General features: G+C 37.2%; 1 protein-coding gene across 12 annotated transcripts in view; it reads right to left on the bottom strand.

Moving 5' to 3' along the window:
* Window positions 1–21,532, bottom strand: part of DIAPH3 (diaphanous related formin 3) — a 508,438-nt gene that overhangs the window by 6,480 nt on the left and 480,426 nt on the right. Inside the window, exon 28 of one of the 12 annotated variants that reach the window (XM_072782861.1) lies at window positions 14,771–14,835. The exons of the other annotated variants lie outside the window; for them this stretch is intronic. Within the exon in view, the coding sequence (XP_072638962.1) occupies window positions 14,786–14,835 (50 nt within the window). The 3' untranslated portion in view covers window positions 14,771–14,785. Of the gene's footprint in view, window positions 1–14,770; window positions 14,836–21,532 lie in introns of those variants that run through there. 12 annotated transcript variants of the gene reach the window in all.

Genomic DNA, 21,532 nt, shown 5'->3' with positions numbered 1-21,532 from the left:
TTTGTTTCACCCCAAAAATGCCTTTACTTTGGTGAGAGAAAAAAAAATAACCCATAAATATAATTTTTAAAGCACTACTGGGTGCACATGGTAGTAAAGTGTGTGGCAAATATATGTTTTTAATCTATGCAATAACTGAAGTTAGTGCTGGCCGCCAGCAGCCCATATCCCAGTGGTTTTCCTTACTGTTGATTTACTGATGCTATAAATAATTGTCTTCCCTCAGTTTCATTTTGCTGTTATTTTACCTTTTGTATTGAAAATGTGTAAAAATGACAAAAAGAGCAAAAGGGCGTTTTGTATAGTCAAAATCTTTTGGGAGTGCCAAGAGACTCTTATTGAAACCCATTACATAAAAATAAAAACAAAACAATTACTCCCTCATTTTAAAAAACAAAACAAAGAGAATGATAAAGGAGAGTTCTGAATAGAGGAGATAATTGACACATGTTAAAGAAATATGTACAAAATGGAGTCACTTGTGCTAAGCCCCATGACTTGGGCCGAGACATAACAACCTAAATGCAGTTTCAGCCTCACCCGGGAATGTAACTAAAGGTTACCAAGCAATCTGGAATTACTTGGCCAGGACTAGTGAGGTAATCTGTCCAATAGACTCTTTCTGTCCTCTTTCAAAGGAAGGTGACCTTGCCAGAAATAATAAAGCCTTTCCTCATCTCACCCCCTTTCAGCCTATAAAAGTCTTCCATCTCCTACAGCTCCTTAAAGCTCCTTACTATGTGCTAGATGGGATGCTGCCCATTTAGTAAATTTCTGAGTAAAGCCAGCTTGATCTTAAAATTCACTCAGTTGAATTTTGTTTTCTAACAGAATTGGTGGCAAAAAAAAAGACCTGAAGTAGACTTTTTGGGGCTTTGGAAACAACCAGAAATACAGGAGTGGTACTCATGAACGTTTCTGAGTTTTTTCCTTGCCACTACTGAGGGCTGTGAGTTCCTCTTGGTTCTGACTTTAGCTCTTGCGTTGAGCTTCTGATCTAACTGGCTTTCCAGTCATCCGACATTGAGAGCAGCTGGTAGTTCAGGCCACACTTCTTACTTAATTGGTAGAAACTCCCTCTCCCCTTGATTCTGTCTTAAAATCCACATAGGAACTGTCAGTGGGAGTTTGCACTTTCCCGATTACGTGGAGCCCCCAAGCTGCATTCATTGAAGTCTGCTGCTTTAGTACTATCCCTGGTCCAACGTTCCATGGTGGGAAGTGGTACGGGCCACACAGGGCCTTTTCTTGTCCAGGCTACAGCAACATCTTTTGGTTACTGCTGGTGTGTTAAGGTGCACAGGTTTGTCTGTCTTGTATGTAGATAAAGGTTATTGCTAAAGGAATCTGTGAAGCAGTCACAAAATTGGCAGGGAAAAGTCTAGCATTTAAAAGCTGTTACCAGTTTTTGCCACCTAATCCAAAGACTCTCATGTTAGGATAAACTGGTCATGGGGGCAGGTCAGATTGACCCTAGGTCACTGGCCAACCTCAATTTCTGGGCAGTGAGGTATATGGCACACCCCACACAACCCCTAAACCAGAGGTATATTAAATATTAGTTTGACTCCAAGTCAAGTTTGGCTCCAAGTATTAGTTTGCTAATTGAGTATCAGTTTGGCTCCAAGAGAACTAAAGTTTTAGCTTAAAAATTTTTTTTTAAAAAAATGAGATCCTTAAAAAGTTGGTGTACCACCTTCCAGCACACTTGCTTATTTCATGTCTAAGAACTATGGTTACAGAACATATAAATATCTATAAAAATGGCAAAATCTTACTAAAGGCAACCAAGATAGTTCATTCAAAAAGTGCACTCAAAAGCAAAAGTTCCTGAATTAAATAGAACAGAGTACTTTCTAAAAGGCTTCAATATTCCAAATTGTTTCATTAAAAATTCTGTAGCAAAAAGCTCATGAAAATTTAGACACAAGGGACACCTGGGTGGCTTAGTGGTTGAGTGTCTGCCTTCAGCTCAGGGTGTGATCCTGGGTCCGGGGATCAAGTCCCACATCGGGCTCCCTGCATGGAGCCTGCTTCTCCCTCTGCCTGTGTCTCTGCCTCTTTCTCTCTCTCTCTCTGTGTCTCTCATGAATAAATGAATCTTAAAAAAAAAAAAAAAAAAAGACATAAGAGGTACCCAAAACAAAGGACGATAAAACTGACAGGACTCCTACTGTTCTCTACCTTCCATTACCTGAGTACTCACATTCTAACTCTGTCTGAACCGCCCTTCCACTCTGCAGGGACTATTAGACAGTTACCTTTACAAGAAAACCACCCAAAGTTATGAGTGATCCTTCTCAGGTATCTCTCCTCCTTGGTAAAAAATTAAAATAGGTTTGAAATTAGAGAATTTTCCTAAAGGGAGGATCCCCAAAATTATTCTGAAGAGTTTAGTCATTATTGAGGCCTATGACCCTAATTTGTCAGATCCTTATCAGCTTGTACAAATGATGCTGGGACCTGGTGAAGCCCAAGAAAATATGTGGAGGCAAAATGGCAAAACACGGAGGATGATTTTTGAGATGCCTGATTTCCAGTGTGGCCCCCTCATGGACCAGTAAAAGCACACAAAATAACTCATTTTTTACAAACCATTTATAGAACTGGTCTGTTATTCAAACACACAAACAAAAGATAAATCTGTGGCCAACTTTAAAGCTTATCTGGAAGCTGTCTTCTTACAGCATTCCAAGTTCCACACAATAAACATCATCCAACCTGCTCTTGCTGCCCTAGTAGTAAATGCATTATCTCCTGAATGGATTGGTAAAAAGGTGGAACATAGACTGGGAGATCACCAGTGTCTGAACTTGGAACCAACACAGCTTAAAACTGTGTGAGGTCTTAGGAACACAAATGCAAACAAAAGTCTGCCCAGTGAGGGGATCTGTACAACAGATCCAAGAACGTGCACTTGAGATAACCCCTGGCTGTCCACATCACACCCTCTAACGTACCCACCATTAGAATGATAGCTCAAAGGTTGATGTTTCATTGGTAATCACCTGGGACTCTGGAAAAAGAAGTGTACTTTTAAAGGTCCTATGCAAATTCTTAACATCAACTCAAAAGAAGTAGCTTTTTGGTTGGAAGCTGATAATTGGAGTCTGATGGGAACACTTTTGAGGCTTTTTCTCCTTAGCTAAAATTAAAATGTACCCAGAAGGCAAGAAAAACTTTCTAGCAGATCCACTTCATAAAAGGATTTGTGGGTGGATCAGTCTACAATGTCATTTAAGTAGCAACCCAATTCCTTGAGGAATTAAAAACAACTGTCCCTAACTTATAAATCTTTATAAAACCAGAAAAGTAGCTCCAGAAAAAAATTTTAAGCCCACCCACTCCTTCAATAAATAGACCTCCTCTATTTATCTTGAAAGGCTTGTAAATCTTATAAAAATTTTAGTCCTAGGAAACAAAAGTCAGGCACAGGGGAAGGGACTTGCATTCTTTTCCTGTGCCTTTGAAATGTAAATGTTCTACTTGATTCCTCCAGGAATTCTTAACTAGGTCATCTCTTTAAAATACTAACTTTAGGAATAAGAATGGCTACAGATGGTGGAGGTAGGAAGACCGAACACACCTCCTCCAGAAACACACCAAATCTACACCTCTTTATAGAACAATTCCACCTGAAGAACTGAGGGCTGACAGCTTCTGCACAACATAAGAGACCAGATAGAGAATGAAAGAGATGGAGACAAAGGGACCTGTGCAGATTCATCTGCTCTGGGGAAAAAAGAAGAAAAGAAAAGAAAAGAAAAGAAAAGAAAAGAAAAGAAAAGAGAAAAGAAAAGAAAAGAAAAGAAAAGAAAAGAGAAAAGAAAAGAAAAGAATAGAAAAGAAAAGAAAAGAAGAAAAGAAAAGAAGCTGCAGTTTAAAAAGGTAACTAGAATATAATGGAATCAGCCCTAGAGAACTGCCAAATGGTAGCAGAGCTGCTGGAACTCTCTCAGGTCGGAGAAGCTGTCAAGTGCCACTGTTTATCTTCTTCCTTCTCCTTGATAGTGCAGATAGGAGCGGGGTCCAGGCTCAGTAACCATACTGCCATCTTAGGGAGCCCTGGGTACCCTGGCCATATCAACCCCAAATGGCATGGCTTAAAAAGCCACTAGAATATAAAGGATCTAGCCCTAGAACTTGGCCAAACAGCAGGAGAGCTCTCTAGGTCAAAAGGGCTGTGAAGTGGTTTGGTTTTCATTTCTCCTCCACTTTGACAGTGTGGACAGAAGCAGAGTTCAGGCACACTAGCTGGCCTACCACCTCAGTGAACCCTGGGTCCCATGGTCCACACTAGCCCCAGCCATCCCACCAAGGCACACACTAGGAAACCCCTGCTCAGCACTTGCTATAGCTTTAGCCCTCTCACCAAGGTGACACAGGTAAAAAATACCCTGAAACATTCCAGGCCCATACTCTAGTTCCAGATAATGTGCCTTGGCACCCTCAGTACAGAGCACCGTGGGATGTCATGGCTTGTGCACTCCTGGGCTCTGGGACATTGTGGCTTGCACCCCTTCAACTTCAGCTGTCTTGCCAGGGTACCCTCTGTGGAGAGAGCCCTGAGATTGCACTGGCATGCTCACTTCAGTTATGGTCATCCTACTAGGGCAGCCTCAGCAGAGTGCCCCAGGACCCCCAGCCCACGGCAGCCCAAGCTCCAGTCAGCCAAAGTCAGCAGATAAACATAGTCTACACAGGGGATGACTGCACACAAGATCATTTCTTCAAGTTTAGAAGTAACTGTCTGCCTAATTCATAAAAATAAACACAGAAAGTCATGCAAAATGAGTAGACAGAGGAATATGTCCAAACAAAAAAACCACGACAAAACAGAAGACAAAATAAACAACATGGAAATAAGCAATCTATCTGGTAAAGAGTTCAACATAAAGAATGATCATAGGAACGCCTGAGTGGCTCAATGGTTGAGCATCTGCCTTCGGCTCAGGGAGTGAACCTGGGGTCCTGGGATCGAGTCCCACATCAGGCTCCCTGTATGGAGCCTGCTTCTCCCTCTGCCTCTCTTTCTGTGTCTTTCATGAATAAATAAAATAAAATCTTAAAAAGAAAAGAAAAGAAAGGAAAAGAAGAAAAGAAAAGAAAAGAAAAGAAAAGAAAAGAAAAGAAAAGAAAAGAAAAGAAAAGGGGCAGCCCAGGTGGCTCAGTGGTTTAGCACTGCCTTCAGCCCAGGGCCTGATCCTGGAGACCCAGGATCAAGTCCCATGTCGGGTTCCCTGCATGGAGCCTATTTCTCCCTCTGCCTTTCTCTGCCAGTCTCTCTCTCTCTGTCTCTCATGAATAAATAAATAAAATCATAAAAAAAGAATGATCATAAAGATGGTCACCAGACTTGAGAAAAGAGGAATGAATTCAGAGAAAACTTCAAAGTGGTGGGATTCATAAAAAAAGAGCCAATCAGAGACAGAACATATAATGAATAAAATAAAAAATACAGATGAAGGAATCAACAGTGGATTGGAGGATGTGGAAGAATGATCAGCAAGGCTTAAGACGGTAATGGAAAGCACCCAAGCTGAATAGCAAAATAAAACAAAAAAATTTTTAAAAATGAGGATTAAAAAAAAAATGAGGATAGGTTAAAGGATCTAGATCAAGTGAACAAATACATTAGAGGGGTCCCAAGAGGTGAAGAGTAAGAGGGGTAGAAAACTTTTTTGAAGAAATAATTGCTGAGAACTTCTGTAGCATAGGGAAGGAAACAGATACCCATGTTCAGGAATCAGAATTCCAAACAAGGTGAACCCAAGGAGGTCCATACTACAACACATAATTAATATGTTAAAGCTTAAACGTACAGAGTTTTAAAAGCAGCAAGAGAGAAGCAACTAGTTATGTACAAGGGAAACCCAATAAAACTATCAGCTGATTTTTCAGCAGAAATTTTGTAGGCCAGAAGAGAGTGGCATAATATATTCCAAGTGTTGAAAGGGGGAAAAACAACAACAACAAAAAAACCTATATCCAAGAATATCTGTATGGCAAGGTTCAGAATTAATTAATTCAGAATTAAAGGAGAGATAAACAGTTTCCCAGACAAATGTTAAAGGAGGCCATCAACACAAAAGCAGCCTTACAAGAAATATTAAAAGGGCTTCTTTAAATGTAAAACAAAAGGTCATAACTAGAAGAAAATTATGAGAGGAAAAAAATTTCGTGAGTAAAAGTAAATATACAGAAGAAATAGTACAGCAGTCACTTATAAAACTAGCATAAATATTCAAAGACAAAGGCAATAATACTAATTATATGTAAACAACTGGTAAAAGGAACTTGCAGAATAAAAATATGTAAAACATGACAACATATACGTAAAACATGGAAGCAGGGAGTAAAAATGAAGTTCTTTTAGAATGTGTCCAAACTTAAATAGCCATCAACTAAATGTAGACTGCTATACACTTAGGATGTTATACATAAACCTTATGATAACCACAAACCAAAAACCTGTAATAGATATACACAAAATAAAAAGGAATCCAAGCATTACATTACAGAGTCATCAATCACAAGGAAAGAGAGTAAGAAAAAACAGAAGTACAAAAACAACCAGAAAATAACTAACAAAATGGCAATAAATATATACCTGCCGAATTACTTATAAATGGTCTAAATGTTCCAATAAAAATACATAGCATGGTGGAATGGAAAACACCAAGACTCATTTATGTACTGTCTACAAAAGGTTCACTTCAGGCCTGAAGACACATATAGACAAAGTGAAGGTGAGTTAGGGACAAATGGGGCAAGGCAGGGCTAGATAGGGGGCCATGGAAGCAGGTTCACAAAAATCCCAAAAATACTGAGGTGGAAGAAACCAGAGATAAGGGAACAAGCCAGACCACCCTGCCCTAAGTATAGGCTGGGAGGGTGTCTTGTTATAACAGCTACTTGTAACCAACAAAAAGTCATCAGTCTCTAAAAAAGAAGTAAGCCATTACAGATGTTATCACTAGTCCTTACTTGATGGTGATATCATCCACCATGGTGGATATGTTAAAAGGATTTAGGTTTGGGAAGCCTGGGTGGCTCAGAGGTTGAGCATCTGCCTTTGGCTCAGGGCATGATCCCAGAGTCCTAGGATGGAGTCTCATATCGGGCTCTCTGCATGGAGCCTGCTTCTCCCTCTATCTATGTCTCTGCCTCTCTCTCTGTGTGTCTCTCATGAATAAAAAAATAAAATCTTAAAAAAAAAAAGGATTTAAGTTCTCTGATTAGGCTCTCAATAAAAGACCAACCCTACAAGCCCTCAGTGGCAACCCTGTCAGGACCCCTCTCATTCCTGAGAGCTTTCTCTGTATCTTTACCTAATAAATTTCTATCTCTTTACTCACTTTCCTGTGTCTGTGAGATTCATTCTTCGACTCTGTGAGTCAAGAACCAAGCTCTCCCATATCAAAGGGATGGAAAAATACATTTCATGCAGATGGACTCAGGGGGAAAAAAAAGGTAGTAATACTTAGAAAAAAATGGACTTTAATAAAACAAAGACTACAATAAGAGACAAAAAAAAAGGGGCATTGTACAATGATAAAGATATCCATCTAACAAGAAGATATAACAATTGCTTAACTATCTATGCGTCCAACATTGGAGAATCTAAATACATAAAGCAAATATTAACAGAAATAAAGGGAGAAATTGACAGTACAATAATACTAGGGGCCTTTAACACCCCACTTATATGAATGGAGAAATCATCCAGGCAGAAAGATCAAGGCACATGGAACATTCTCCAGGATAGATCACATGTTAGGCCACAAAACAAGACTCAATATAATTCAAGAAGATTGAAACCCAAAGTAAGTCTTTTCTAACCACAATGGTAGGAAACCAGTAATCAATTAGAAGAAAAAAAACAAAAAACAAAAAACAAAAACACAACTGGGAAAAACATGGCAGGCTAAACAGTATGCTAATAAATAACCTAAGAGTCAATGAAAAAAAGCATAAAGGAAATAAAAATAATAGAGGCCAATAAAAATGAAAACACAATGCTTTAAAATCTTTAAGACACAGCAGGAACAGTTCTAGGAGGGAAATATAAACAGACCTACCTCAAAAAAAAACAAGAAAAAGCTCAAATAAACAATCTAACTTTGCACCTAAAGGAACTAGAAAAAGAATAAACAATGCAGAAGAAGCATTTAACAACATTCAGTATCTGTTTATGATAAAAAACTTTCAACAAGGTGGGCTTAGGGTGAACATACCTTAACATAATAAAGACCATATATGACAAACACACAGCTAATATCATACTTAATGGTGAGAAACTGAGGGCTTTTCCTCTAAGATCAGGAATGAGACAGAATGTCCACTCTCACTATTTTTATTGGTGGAAATAAAAGTTCTAGCCACAACAATCAGACAAGAAAAAGAAATAAAATGATCCAAATTCATAAGGAAAAAGTAAAATTGTTACTATTTGTAGGTGACATGGTACTATACATAAAAAACTCTAAAGACTCCAACCAAAAACTATTAGAATAAACCCAGTAAAGTTGCAGAAAACTTAATATACAGAAATCTGTTGTTTGTATACATTAATAATAGAGTAGCAGAAAAAGAAATTAAGAAAACAATTCCACTTACAATTGCACTGAAAATGAAATACATAGGAAAAAACTAAGGAGGTGAGAGACTGGTACTCTGAATACTATAAAACACTGATGGAAAAAAAACTGAAGATAGGGTGCCTGGGTGACTCAGTTGGTTAAGGGCTCAACTCTTGGTTTCAGTTCAGGTCAAGATCTCAGGATCCTGAGACCGAGTCCCACGTTGGGCTCTCTCCTCAGCAGGGAGTCTACTTTTCCTCTCTTTCTGGCCTTCCCCTGCACATGCTTTTGCTCTCTAAAATAAATAAATCAATCTTAAAAAAAAAATGGAAAGTGACACAAATGGGAAGACATAGCATTCTCATGGATTGGAAAATTTATTGTTAAAATATCCATACTTCTTAAAGCAATCTACATATTCAAAGTGATCCCTATCAAAATGCCAATAGCATTTTTCACAGAACTAGAACAAATCATCTTAAAATTTGTATAGCCCCACCAAAGACCCCAAATAGTCAAAGCAATGTTAAGAAGAGCAAAGCTGGAGGTACCACAATCCTAGACTTCAAGATATACTACAAAGCTATAATAATCAAAATAGTATGACACTGGCCAGAAATAGGCAAAGATCAATGGAACAGAAGAGAAGCCCACAAATAAATCCATGCATATATGGTAAATTAATCCATGACAAAAGAGGTAAGAATATAGGGTGTGGGAAACAGTCTCTTCAGTAAATGGTGTTGAGAAAACTGAACAGCTACATGCAAAAGAATGAAACTGGACCACTTTCTTACATCATATACAAAAATAAACTAAGAAAAAATTAAAGACCTAAATGTGAGACCTGAAATCATAACACTCCCAGAAAAAAACATAGCAGTAATCTTTTGGATATTACCCTTAGCAAATTTAGCTAAATATGTCTCCTCAGGCAAGGAAACAAAAGCAAAAATAAACTACCGAGACTAAACCAAAATAAGAAGCTTTTGCACAGCAAAGGAAACTGTCAATAAAATGGTAAGGCAATCTACTGACCAGGTGAAGATACTGGTAAATATATATCCAATAAGAGGTTAATATCCAAAATATATAGAACTTTCACAACTCAATACCAAAAACCCCAAATACTCTGATTAAAAATTGGTAGAGGATCTGAATACATATTTTTTTTAAAGAAAATATACAGATGGCCAACAGATATATTCACCATCATTATTTATCAGGAAAATGCAAGCCAAAACACCCAGATATCACCTCATTCCAAAACCAAGAAATAACAAGTATTGGCATGGACGTGCACTGTTGGTACACAACAGTCCAAATTGGTATAGCCACAGTACAAAACAATATGGAGTTTCTTCAAAAAATTAAAAACAGAAATAGCACATAACCTGGTAATCTCACTATGGGAGAAAACAAAAATACTAACTCAAAAAGATCTATGCATCCCTTTGTTTATTGCAGCATTATATGCAATAGCCAAGATATGGAAGCAAGCTAAATGTCCACTGATAGAAGAATAGATAAAGGAGCTGTGGTTTATATGTGTAGTAGAATACTACTCAGCCATATAAAAAAGAAAAAGGAGAGATCTTGACATCTGAAACAACACAGATGGATTTGGAGGGTATTACGCTAAGTGAAATGAGTCGGAGAAAGACATATGATTTTACTAATCTGTAGAATCTAGAAAACAAATGAATGAACAAACAAACAAAAAAGTATTAAAAGACCCATAAATACAGAGAACAAACTGAGAGTTGCCAGAGGGGAGGGGTAGGGAGATGGGCAAAATGGGTTAAGGGGAGTGGAAGGTACAGGCTTCCAGTTACAGAATGAATAGGTCACAGGGATAAAAGGCACAGCATAGGGAATATATAGTTAATGGTATTATAATAGTGTTGTAGGATGATAGATGGTAGATAACTTATGATGAGCACAGGATAACCTAGAGAGTTGTCAAATCACTGTTGAACAGCTAAAACTAATGTCGGATTGTATGTCAACTATTCTTCAATAAAAATAACATACCAATTTCAAGGAGGAAATTATCAGAAAAAAATAAAAACAAAAGGGGACAGGGTTATTCTAAAACTTAGGCAAATGAAAAACCTCATATCTTTCCCACAAATATTAATAAAAGGCTTTTGCCATCTAAGCAGGTGACACATCAAATTATTCTATCTGCCAGAAACGTAATTTGGATTCGACCTTTTTTGTAACTAATGGTTATAAGTGGAAGGTACAGGTCTCTGTGTTCGTCTTTGTTTGTTTCCTTATATATGTGCTATAGGGCTGTGGTATTTTCTACCTCTGGATAGTATTACTAAAATTAATTTGTAAAAGAGCTCTATGTAATTGGCTTGAAGAGAATTAAGCACTTAAGTGCATTAAGGACTCCTAAAACTCTCAGAAATATAATAGAAACTAGTCCAAATGCTTTTAAAGTTCATGTGATCTGAGATAATCTTTGGTAAATAGAAGTTAGTTGAAATTTGTTGGATTAATTAAAATAGATATGTCTTCAAATTATCAGCATTAAAATTAATGTAGATATATAACTTTATTCTACTTGGGTTTATTAGTCAAATTGGGTCATATTATCTCTGTTAGAAAATTTGTCAGCAAGAAAGAACAAGGGGTGATGGTTGAGTTTGTCTCTGGAGGTTTTTGGAATTTAAACATCATTTTTGAGAACAGTGATTTAAATAGATATAAAAGGGGAAAAAAGGTTTTAGGTCAACTTTTCAATAGTGTCCCCAAATCTTTTTGATAGCCTAAAACCTTAAGGTTTTCCTAAGTTAATTTAAATGATGGATAGTAAAAAAAAAATAAAAATAAAAAATAAATGATGGATAGGCATTAGACATTGACATTTTTTTCCAAAGAAGATTAAATACTGAAACAAAAACTGAACACAGGTTTACTTGCTTTTGGCTTCCTTTCACAGAGGAACTAAAGATATTTGGGTCTATTAGTAAACATGTTTTGTGCCACACTGAAGAAAGCATATGTTTCTACAAATTAATTTTTTTTTTATAATTTGTCAAGCCACAGAATGCTCATGTAAAAGTTCACAATTGCTTACTTCTTTATTTTCACTAAAAATTGCAGTTTTTCGTGTTAAAAATACCAATATATGTAATTAAAGCTGCTAGAAATAATAAGGGAAACATCTCCATATGTAAGAAAAATAGGATGTGTGTTTTCAGTAAAAGAGGGTCTGGAAAATGGAGATGTATTTTTGCTAAAGAAAAAGTAATTTTGTCCTAAAGTGAGACTAGTTATTTTGGAATGGGAAAGAGTAAAAAAATTGGACAAAATTGTAAAAGGTTTGAATCTTAGGAGAAAGGAATCTTGGGAAAGGAATTTTATGGCAGTCAAGCTGGCTAAGATTTGTACAATTTGAAGTTTTAATATCAAAAGTACACTAGTGCAAAATTATAACTGGCTTTCTGCTAAAAGGACAGTTTTCCTGAACTTTGAGTCTGCTTTTGGTAATGGATTGTGAAAATTTCTTTATCTTTTAAGAAATCTGCATTAGAAGCAAAGATTTTATATCTTAAAATAATTTATTGTGTGTGCTTCATGATAAACTATATCTTTGGGTCTTTGATTTCTTTTCTTTTCTTTTTTTTAAGATTTTATTTATTTATTCATGAGAGACACAGAGAGGCAGAGACACAGGCAGAGGGAGAAGCAGGCTCCATTCAGGGAGCCCAATATGGGACTCAATCATGGGACTTCGGGATCACATTCTGAGCTGAAGGCAGATGCTCAACTGCTGAGCCACCCAGGCGTCCCAGGTCTTTGATTTCCTAAGAAAAACTGAGTCTTCTAAATTCCTAAAGTCTTCTAAGTTCCTATGTCCTGCTACAATATTATCATAATTCCAGTTATCATTTTAAAACGTGTCACAGAAACAACCAGATTTCCTTGTCAATTTCACTATAATCAACTCTCATCACATCTTTAACAATGGGAATTTTTAAAGTATTTTGTCATTTGCAGACAGTTATTGTTTTACTCAGATGCTTTCGCAAAAGTGTTCCTGAAAAATTGCTTCGTCTTCAAGGAGATTCATATAAAGCATTTTGACAAGTACAGGTTTCTGATAACTTTAGGATCATAAAAATTGAGCTGGGTAAGAATTTTCAGGACAGAAAAATCAGATTCAAGCAGAACAAGTAATTAATACATAGGACTGAATGAACTAAAGGAAGATGATTCTAACTCTTTATGATGTTTTGTTTGAAACATTGCTGGTTCTATCATGTTTTGCTATTTTCAAATTTAAGGAAATCTTTTTTTAAGTGACCTATGACAGCAATTTATTAAAATATACCTTTTTAAAAAAAATTATTTATTTGTGAGAGAGAATGAGAGAGTGCACAAGCTGTGGGGAGGGAGAGGGAGAACCTCTGAAGCACTCTGTGGTGGGCTTGGAGCCTGACCCTAAGATCACGACCTGAGCCAAAATCAAGAGTCAGACACTTAACTGAATTTGGAAACTCTTGAATATTTTTTACATGGCAATATAACTGCTTATCTGCATAAATGCAGTAAGAATCTGTTCTCCTCATAACAGGATACAACTAGAAACATTGGCTATACTGGCAGGGCTTTGACTGGAATGCCATATTTAAAAGAAATGTGGGTAGACTGAGATATGACTAGACAGCTTTGAGGAAATACCTGGAAAGATCAACCTGGTATCTTGCTTTGAGGATTCCTGGCACTACCTTACCAGGTCAATAAGAATGGTCACTGCCTGGCAGGCCCAGGAACCTTGGGATATTTGCAGGGAGCTTGAGAAGAGCGGAATTCACTCAAACTACAGATTTTGTAGGTAAAATCTAATAGCTTTTAAGAGGTCTGAGATCCCTTCTGAAAAGTTCCATCAAAGCAGTCTTAAAAAAAAAAAAAAAAACTTATATGGCCAATCACTATCCTTCCACCCTTTTGATTTGGAATAATTGAGAACAAAGACTGTCCTTGAATCTCTTTGGAAAGGCTTACACTAGATCCCCTTCACTCCCTAGATGGCAGCTGAACTCCAGGGACTTGAACTTCAGATATACATCTCACAGCCAGGGCAGGCTCCACCTGGCATGTGGTCCTGTGGAGATGCTGGAGACCTCTGAATCAACTTGATGAGGAAGAGCAGTAGCCCACATCAAGGTCAGACTGCTTCTTCCAAAGATGCTACATCAATACTTCCTACTTTAAACAGAAAATGCTGTTTTCTTTTCTTTCCTTTACTCTGACAATGGCCCTGAAAGAACTATCACCCACACCTCCCGGGCCATTGCTAAGAAGGAGTAACTTTTCAGACTGCTGGATTTGTCCTCAAAAACTCCAATCTGTTCATGATGCTAGAACATATTAAATACATTTTGTGCCCCTACAGAATTTATATTTGACTGTTGGTATTCTCATTCTCCCTGGGCATTAGGAATGCTTAGGTGGCTGACACATACTGGGCAATGCCTCTGAGGTTTTGAATTGCCTCCTAACCGTTCATAAACAGAGTAGGACATCTCATTGCTCAACTCCCCTGAATTTACAATGTCAAGTTAGAAAAGACCTATCAGGAAGAGTTTATGACTAGATATTTGCTTGCTTGGACAGGTCCCCTACTTTCCTGGTTAGGAGTGAATTTAAATGAGGCTATGATCTGGAACTCCTCCTTAATTCTTGACAAGTACTGCAGAATCTGCTGCTAAAGCAATAGAGTCTTAGACTCCTTGGTCTAGATCTTGATTCTGGGATAGTTCCTGATTATCTTCAAAGAAGGAGGTATCTGTGCTGTGGCCATCACGCTGCACTTTGATTAACCCTTCTGGGGAAGTTGAAACTCAGTTACATAAGATCATTGAGCAAGCCACGTGAGGTACTTAGATATCAATAAAGAGATATAGATAAAAAACAAATTAAAATTTGCTAAGAATTGAATAGAGATGTGGGAAAAAGGGAAGCAAATATAAAGAGGGACATTCAAACAGATTATATATCAGAAGGATAAGGAATTGAATGGAAGGTTTCACCTTACTTCACTACAGAAAAAAAGAAGCTGGACTTCACCTGAACACCCTGTAGTCAGGATCCTGCAGCATCTTGAGTTCCTTCCAGTCTTATGAGCAATTAAGAAGGCCTACTATAGGAAATTATAAAATGGAAGTGCTGTCTTGAATTTTTATTTAAAGGGCAATGATATAAGACTGAATAGAAGTATGTATATGATGGGTTTCTGAAAAGCAAAAAAAAAAAAACTATAGTTAAATTATGTTGATATAAGACTGAATAGAAGTATGTATATGATGGGTTTCTGAAAAGCAAAAAAAAAACTCTAGTTAACTATAGTTAAATTAAACTATAGTTAACTATAGTTAAATTATGTTGAACAGTTCAACCAAGTAAATTTGAAGATGAAACTGGCTTTATTCAGCAATTTATAAATCAGGCAACATCTCATGTAGCACATAGAAAGGAGCTTCTATGAGCTATACAAAACAGGCAGAAAAGGGGAGACACAAGCCATATATTGTTTTAGGCAAGATCACCTTTTTATTTTTAAGATTTTATTTATTTATTCATGAGACACACACAGAGAGAGAGAGAGAGAGAGAGAGAGAGAGAGAGGCAGAGACACAGGCAAAGGGAGAAGTAGCTCCATGCAGGAAGCCTGATGTGGGACTCCATCCCAGGACTCCAGGATCATGCCCTGGGCCAAAGGCTGATCTCAACCGCTGAGTCACCCAGGTGTCCCAAGAGACTCTTTCTTTAACTTATTTGATTTTGACTGTTTTGGGTCTTGGGGATCAGGCTCTCAAGTACATTCCAGACATTGGGAATTATCCTACTTAAAATAATTATTGCAATCTCCCTGGAGTGCTCTTTTCTCTCAAAAGCTTTCAATGTAAGTTCCCAGCTACCTACTATCAACCAAATGATCCACTTAAGAATGTCAGAAGAGGAACAAAGAAAACTTAAAAAACTTAAAAAAATTGTGAATCTGAAGTTGTGGCCTGTGAATATCACAAAGATTAAGCAAAACCCATCAGGACCTGTGAATACCACACTGAAGATCAACAAAAGTTGTGAGAACTACAGAGAGGTAGCAGAGAGTGGTACTAAATGCCTTATATTTTGATTGCACTTAAGCAGGATCATCCAGAGCAAGGGGCAACAAAGAATTTTTGAGAAGTTTTATGGTGCAAAAGAGTGCTTTTATTATATCAGAGGGGCAGGACCCTTGGGCAGAAAGAGCTGCACTTGTGATTGTGAGGAGCAACTGATTATATATTTTTAAGTTTGGGGGGAGGTAGAAATAACAAAAGCCTCTAAAGGGATTTTCAGATTTCTGTATGTTAAAGAACACCTATAGGATCCTGGATGTCTGGCTATTGTCAAGATAAAGTTGCTTTTAGTCTCTAGAAAAGCATTAACAGTAAGGCAGCTGAGAGTCCCATGAGGAATGTCACACTCTGCAGGTGTTAGGTATTTATCAATGGACTACAAGTTGTAAGGAAATTTAATTTTATCTACATTTCTCTCGCCTGAGAAGTCTAATCTACATTTCTCTAGCTGAAAGTCTAATCAAAACTATTAAAAAAGGAAACAAAAGGTCCAAAATGGAGTCACTTGTGGTGGGTGAGTCCCAAGTCAGCAAACCAAAACTTAATACCTAACCTAATAGCAGTCTTAGCCTCACCCAGGAATGTAACCATTAACCAATCAATCTAGAATTATCTGGTCCGCACTAGTGAGGTGGTTTGCCCAATGACCCCTTTCTGTCCCCTTTCAAAGGAAGGTGATCTTGCCTAAAACAATATATGGCTTGTGTCTCCCCTTTTCTGCCTGTTTTGTATAGCTCATAGAAGCTCCTTTCTATGTGCTACATGAGATGTTGCCTGATTTATAAATTGCTGAATAAAGCCAGTTTCATCTTCAAATTTACTTGGTTGAACTGTTCAACATAATTTAACTATAGTTTTTTTTTTTTTGCTTTTCAGAAACCCATCATATACATACTTCTATTCAGTCTTATATCATTGCCCTTTAAATAAAAATTCAAGACAGCACTTCCATTTTATAATTTCCTATAGTAGGCCTTCTTAATTGCTCATAAGACTGGAAGGAACTCAAGATGCTGCAGGATCCTGACTACAGGGTGTTCAGGTGAAGTCCAGCTTCTTTTTTTCTGTAGTGAAGTAAGGTGAAACCTTCCATTCAATTCCTTATCCTTCTGATATATAATCTGTTTGAATGTCCCTCTTTATATTTGCTTCCCTTTTTCCCAATCTCTATTCAATTCTTAGCAAATTTTAATTTGTTTTTTATCTATATCTCTTTATTGATATCTAAGTACCTCAAAATTCTTACTCAATGGAATTTTCAACACTTTTGAATATGTATAATAAAGAATTTGGGGGCCTTTGAGGGGCTCAGTCATTTAAGTGGCCGCCTCTTGATTTTGGTTCAGGTCATGATCTTGGGGGTCTGGGATCAAGCCCAGCTTTGGGCTCTGTGCTCACTGGGGAATCTGCTTCAGGATTCTCTTTCCCTCCGCTCCTCCTCCCACTTGCTCACTCTCTCAAATAAAAAAAACCTTAAAAATTTTTTTTGGTTTGCCTTTATCCAGGTTCCTGAGAGGTAGCCTCTAAACCTTTGGAATTTCCAGTGATAGGAGTCTCTTTGCTATTCATGGTAGGCCCCTAGGCATAAACTGGTAATTGTGATTCAGGGTAGGGGGTGGCTACATCAAAAAGACCAATCATATGATTAGAATGTTAGGGTTTTGAGTTAAGTGATATAAACTTGATCTTCTAAGAGAGGAGGAGGGTATAGATGGAGTTCAATCATGTGGCCAATGATTCAGTCAGTTATACCTAAGTAATGAAGCCTCAATACAAAGTCTAGACACTGATGCAGAGTTTTCCTGGTTGTCAATATGATGTGTATTTTCACACACTGATGTCTTGGGGAGAAATAATATATGAGTGAGGACAACAGAAGCTTCATGTTGGCACCCTTATGGAACTCACTCAATGTGTGGTCTTTTTTTGGCTGGTTCTGACTTGTGTCTTTTTTTACTATAATAAAGCTATAATAGAGTAAGCTGAGCTGAATAGTAAGCACCTGAATTCTAGGACTCATTGCAGTGAATTATTGAACCAGAGGGTGTAGTGAAAACCCCTGAATTTATAGCCAGCTAGTCAGAAGTGAGGGTGGCCTGGGGACCCCCAAACTTGCAGCTGGTATCTGAAGTGAGGGCAGTTTTTCAGAGAACTGTGATCTGTAAAGTTTGGACTAACTCTGGGTAGTTGGTATCATAAGTCATTATAGAATGTTATTCATAACTTTTAATAATATATACACTGATAATATCAAAATCATGTTACCTTGATATATGGTTATTCTGTAGTTCTCAAGCATTTTCCCTATACTTTACTCATTTGATTTTTGTAACACTTCCATGAGAGAAGTGATATATTTACCTTGTTTTACATAAAGCTGAATCAGACATAACCTTAAGGCAGAGCCAGAGACAAAACTCTAGTCTTCAGACCACTTGCTAGAATGTTCTCTCATGGTAATGCCCTTTATCATGCTTATTCTCCCACATTTTGATGATTACTTTTAATCTTCTTTGGTAGCTTCTTCCATCTTCCCAGCCCCTCCCAAACACAATGCTATGCCTTCCCCATGTGGCCATTTCTCATGGTTAGATACTCAGCCCCCCACTTTTCTGTCCATTCCACTTTCCCTTCACCAGGATCTCACAGCTCCAACCACCTCTGCCAATAAGACTCTCACACCTGCATCAGCAGCCCTAATGGCAGAGCCTCACTCCTGTGTTCATCTTAGGTTCCTGAAGCATTTCTGCTTTAGATGCTTTACCATTACTTCAAATGACACATTTCCAAACCAAACTTCTGTCCAAAGCAGCTTCCGCTTCATACTAGCATATTAAAACCAACCATAGCATCTGCTTGCCAGTCCTGTTTGTGCCTGACAGCAGTCTCATGCTACTATGCACTTGTGGTCACATTGTGAGCAACTATTAAGAAAATATTTCTCAAGTATGCAATTGCCTGTCAGATAATACCAAATAGTAAATAACTTGATCAGTTGTTCTAGTGTTTCATGAGGAAGAGGTGGAGAAATAATATAATAATAATAAAATAATATAATAATATAATTATAAATAATAATCAATAAGGGATATGGTTTGATATTATAGTTATCGAATACATACAAATATCTGATAAACCCTTTATATGTTATTTAAACATTTTTGCAGCAACTCTAAAAGATAGGTATTAACAACCTGGTCTTATAATTGAGGAAATTGAGTTTTTTTTAATTTTAATTTTAATTTTTATTTATGATAGTCACACAGAGAGAGAGAGAGAGAGGCAGAGACACAGGCGGACGGAGAAGCAGGCTCCATGCACCGGGAGCCGGATGTGGGATTCAATCCTGGGTCTCCAGGATCCCACCCTGGGCCAAAGGCAGGCGCTAAACCGCTGTGCCACCCAGGGATCCCGGAAATTGAGGTTTTAAGAAGTCCATAAACTGTGAAGTCCACAGAGACTCTGCTGTTTGTCTCTGGCAAGCTCAGTTGTAATCTTATACCCCTATGGCTCTGGGGTGCATGATTAGACCACAGAAAATAGACCCACTGCGATATAAAGAACATCTTCACTACAATGAAAACTTGAGGAAAGGCTGATTTCCAGTGCTCATGACTTGGAAGCTATCTGGGAAAATAACCAGCTAAAGAAATACTATGGGACCTAAACATTTCCCTGAGGCCTTCTCTTTTCTTTCTTTTCTCTCTTTCTCAATTTTATTTATTTATTAATGAGAGAGAGAGAGAGAGAGAAAGAGAGAGAGAGAGGGGCAGAGACATAGGCAGAAGGAGAAGCAGGCTCTCTGCGGGGAACCTGATGCAGGACTCTATCCCAGGACACCGGGATCATGACCTGAGCTAAAGGCAGAGGTTCAACCACTGAACCACCCAGTTGCCCCCTGAAGCCATTTGTAAGGAGTTTCTTACAGTGTGTTTTCAAGTATTTTCCTTTACTTCTTATCTTTCCTAATTCAACACCTTTAGATATTTTCAATGTACACATGTTCCTTCTGAACAAGTAATTTATACTATTTTGACTCCATTTCACTTTGATTCATGGAGTCATATAATCTGAGGATTGGAAAGATCTTGGTAGATCTTACTTGGTAGAACCATCTATTCAATGGTTGAATTCAATTTATTCAGCATCCTGTTAAGCGGTCATCTTGTCTAGTCTGAAGATCTCTAGTCAAATTCTCAAGAGACAGTACATTCTTCTTTTGGACAGGTCTAATAATAAAATGTTTTAGCTTACATTTATCTAGTGCTTATTTCCCTGAAATCTTCATCACTGGCCCTACTGATTTTTTTTTCCATTAGGGATGTAGTAAGTGCATCCAATTCCTCTTCCACTCACCAGCCCTTCCAGTATTTAAAGACAATAGTCATAATCCCTAGCCTCCTTGCCAAGCCTACCTAATAGCCAACATTTCTTTGTTCTTCTAGAGATCTTGAGTTGAAGTTATGATTATGTCAATTTATTAGTTAATTCAGTGAGTGTTTAGACACCATGCTAGGTGCTAAGTCGCTGAAACATTTGGGATCCTGTCACTTAAATTATGAAAATACAGAATCATATTCATTTAGTAGTTCAAAATTTTGGAGGGGGAGGAAACAAACCCAACTACCATATCCAAAACCATAAAATAATAGAATTCTATGTTTCATAGAATCATAATTTTGAATACAAACTTTAACAAATTTCAATGTAGACTTAATAGCTGAGGTTGGTTTTCAGTATGTGCCCAATAAAAGTCTGCTTAAACAATCTGTTTTTATTCATGTCAAATTCCATCCTGAGACATTTGTGTTGAAGACCATTTTAAACTCAATTTAATGTATGATCGTATACATAGAAATGTTCCTTTACTTTGCTTCCAGTCTGTTATTAAAGACATATTAGCCATATCTAAAAGATAGCAATATGTTCAAAGAGTAGAAAAAACTCCTATCCATGTGAGTCTGACCTAACTTGCTCTGACCTAAGCTCCATGAAGGTAGGGATCCTTGTTTTATTTACTGGTATATTCCAAGTACTTAAGACAGTGCCTGCTTTATGAGTATTCAGTACATGATTTCTTAACTGAACCTAAGCAGGGCCTAATTTTATTATCCTCTTTCACTTAATGTTTTATACCAGTCCTTTCCAAAGAAAATACTTTGGAATAACATTACCTGGGTAACAAACTGAGGACATAACATTTTTGTTTAATATATATTTTTGTGCTTTCTGACCTTTTGAAGACCTAGAATTGAGTCTAGAACAATGCCATCCAATAGAAATATTATGAGAGTCACAAATGTGGGCTACATATGCTACTTAAAATTTTTTAGAGGTTATTTTAAATAGTGGGAAATCATCACCTGAAATTAATTTTAATAATATATTTTACCGAATCAAATGTCAAATAGTATAACTTCAGCATGTAAGCATATTTAAAATACGTTAATGAAATCCTTGGCTTTATTTGTTTTAGGTACTAAGTCTTCAAAATAAAAAATGTATTTTATACTTACAACACATTTCAATTCAGGCTAGCCTCATCTCGAGAAGTCAAAAAGGCTATTATTGGCTACTGTACTGGACTGCAAAAGTCTAGAATCTGGGGTATCTCCAATGCTATATTTTCTGTAGCATTTTTGAGTCAGATCTTTAACCCAACTTGTTCTCTCTTGCTCTCTAATAAAAAAATAAAGTCTAGAAAAAAACCCCAAAAATCAAACCCACCAACCAAACAAAAAAAAATTTAAAGTTCAAATTCGAATCATCCATATCCTAATGGAAACTAACATTGTTCATTTCTCCATA

The sequence above is a fragment of the Canis lupus genome, chromosome 17, assembly GCF_048164855.1.
Source record: "Canis lupus baileyi chromosome 17, mCanLup2.hap1, whole genome shotgun sequence".
NCBI lineage: Eukaryota > Metazoa > Chordata > Mammalia > Carnivora > Canidae > Canis > Canis lupus.
The sequence above is the reverse complement of the archived record's forward strand: the minus strand, read 5'-3'. Positions and strand labels throughout refer to the sequence as shown.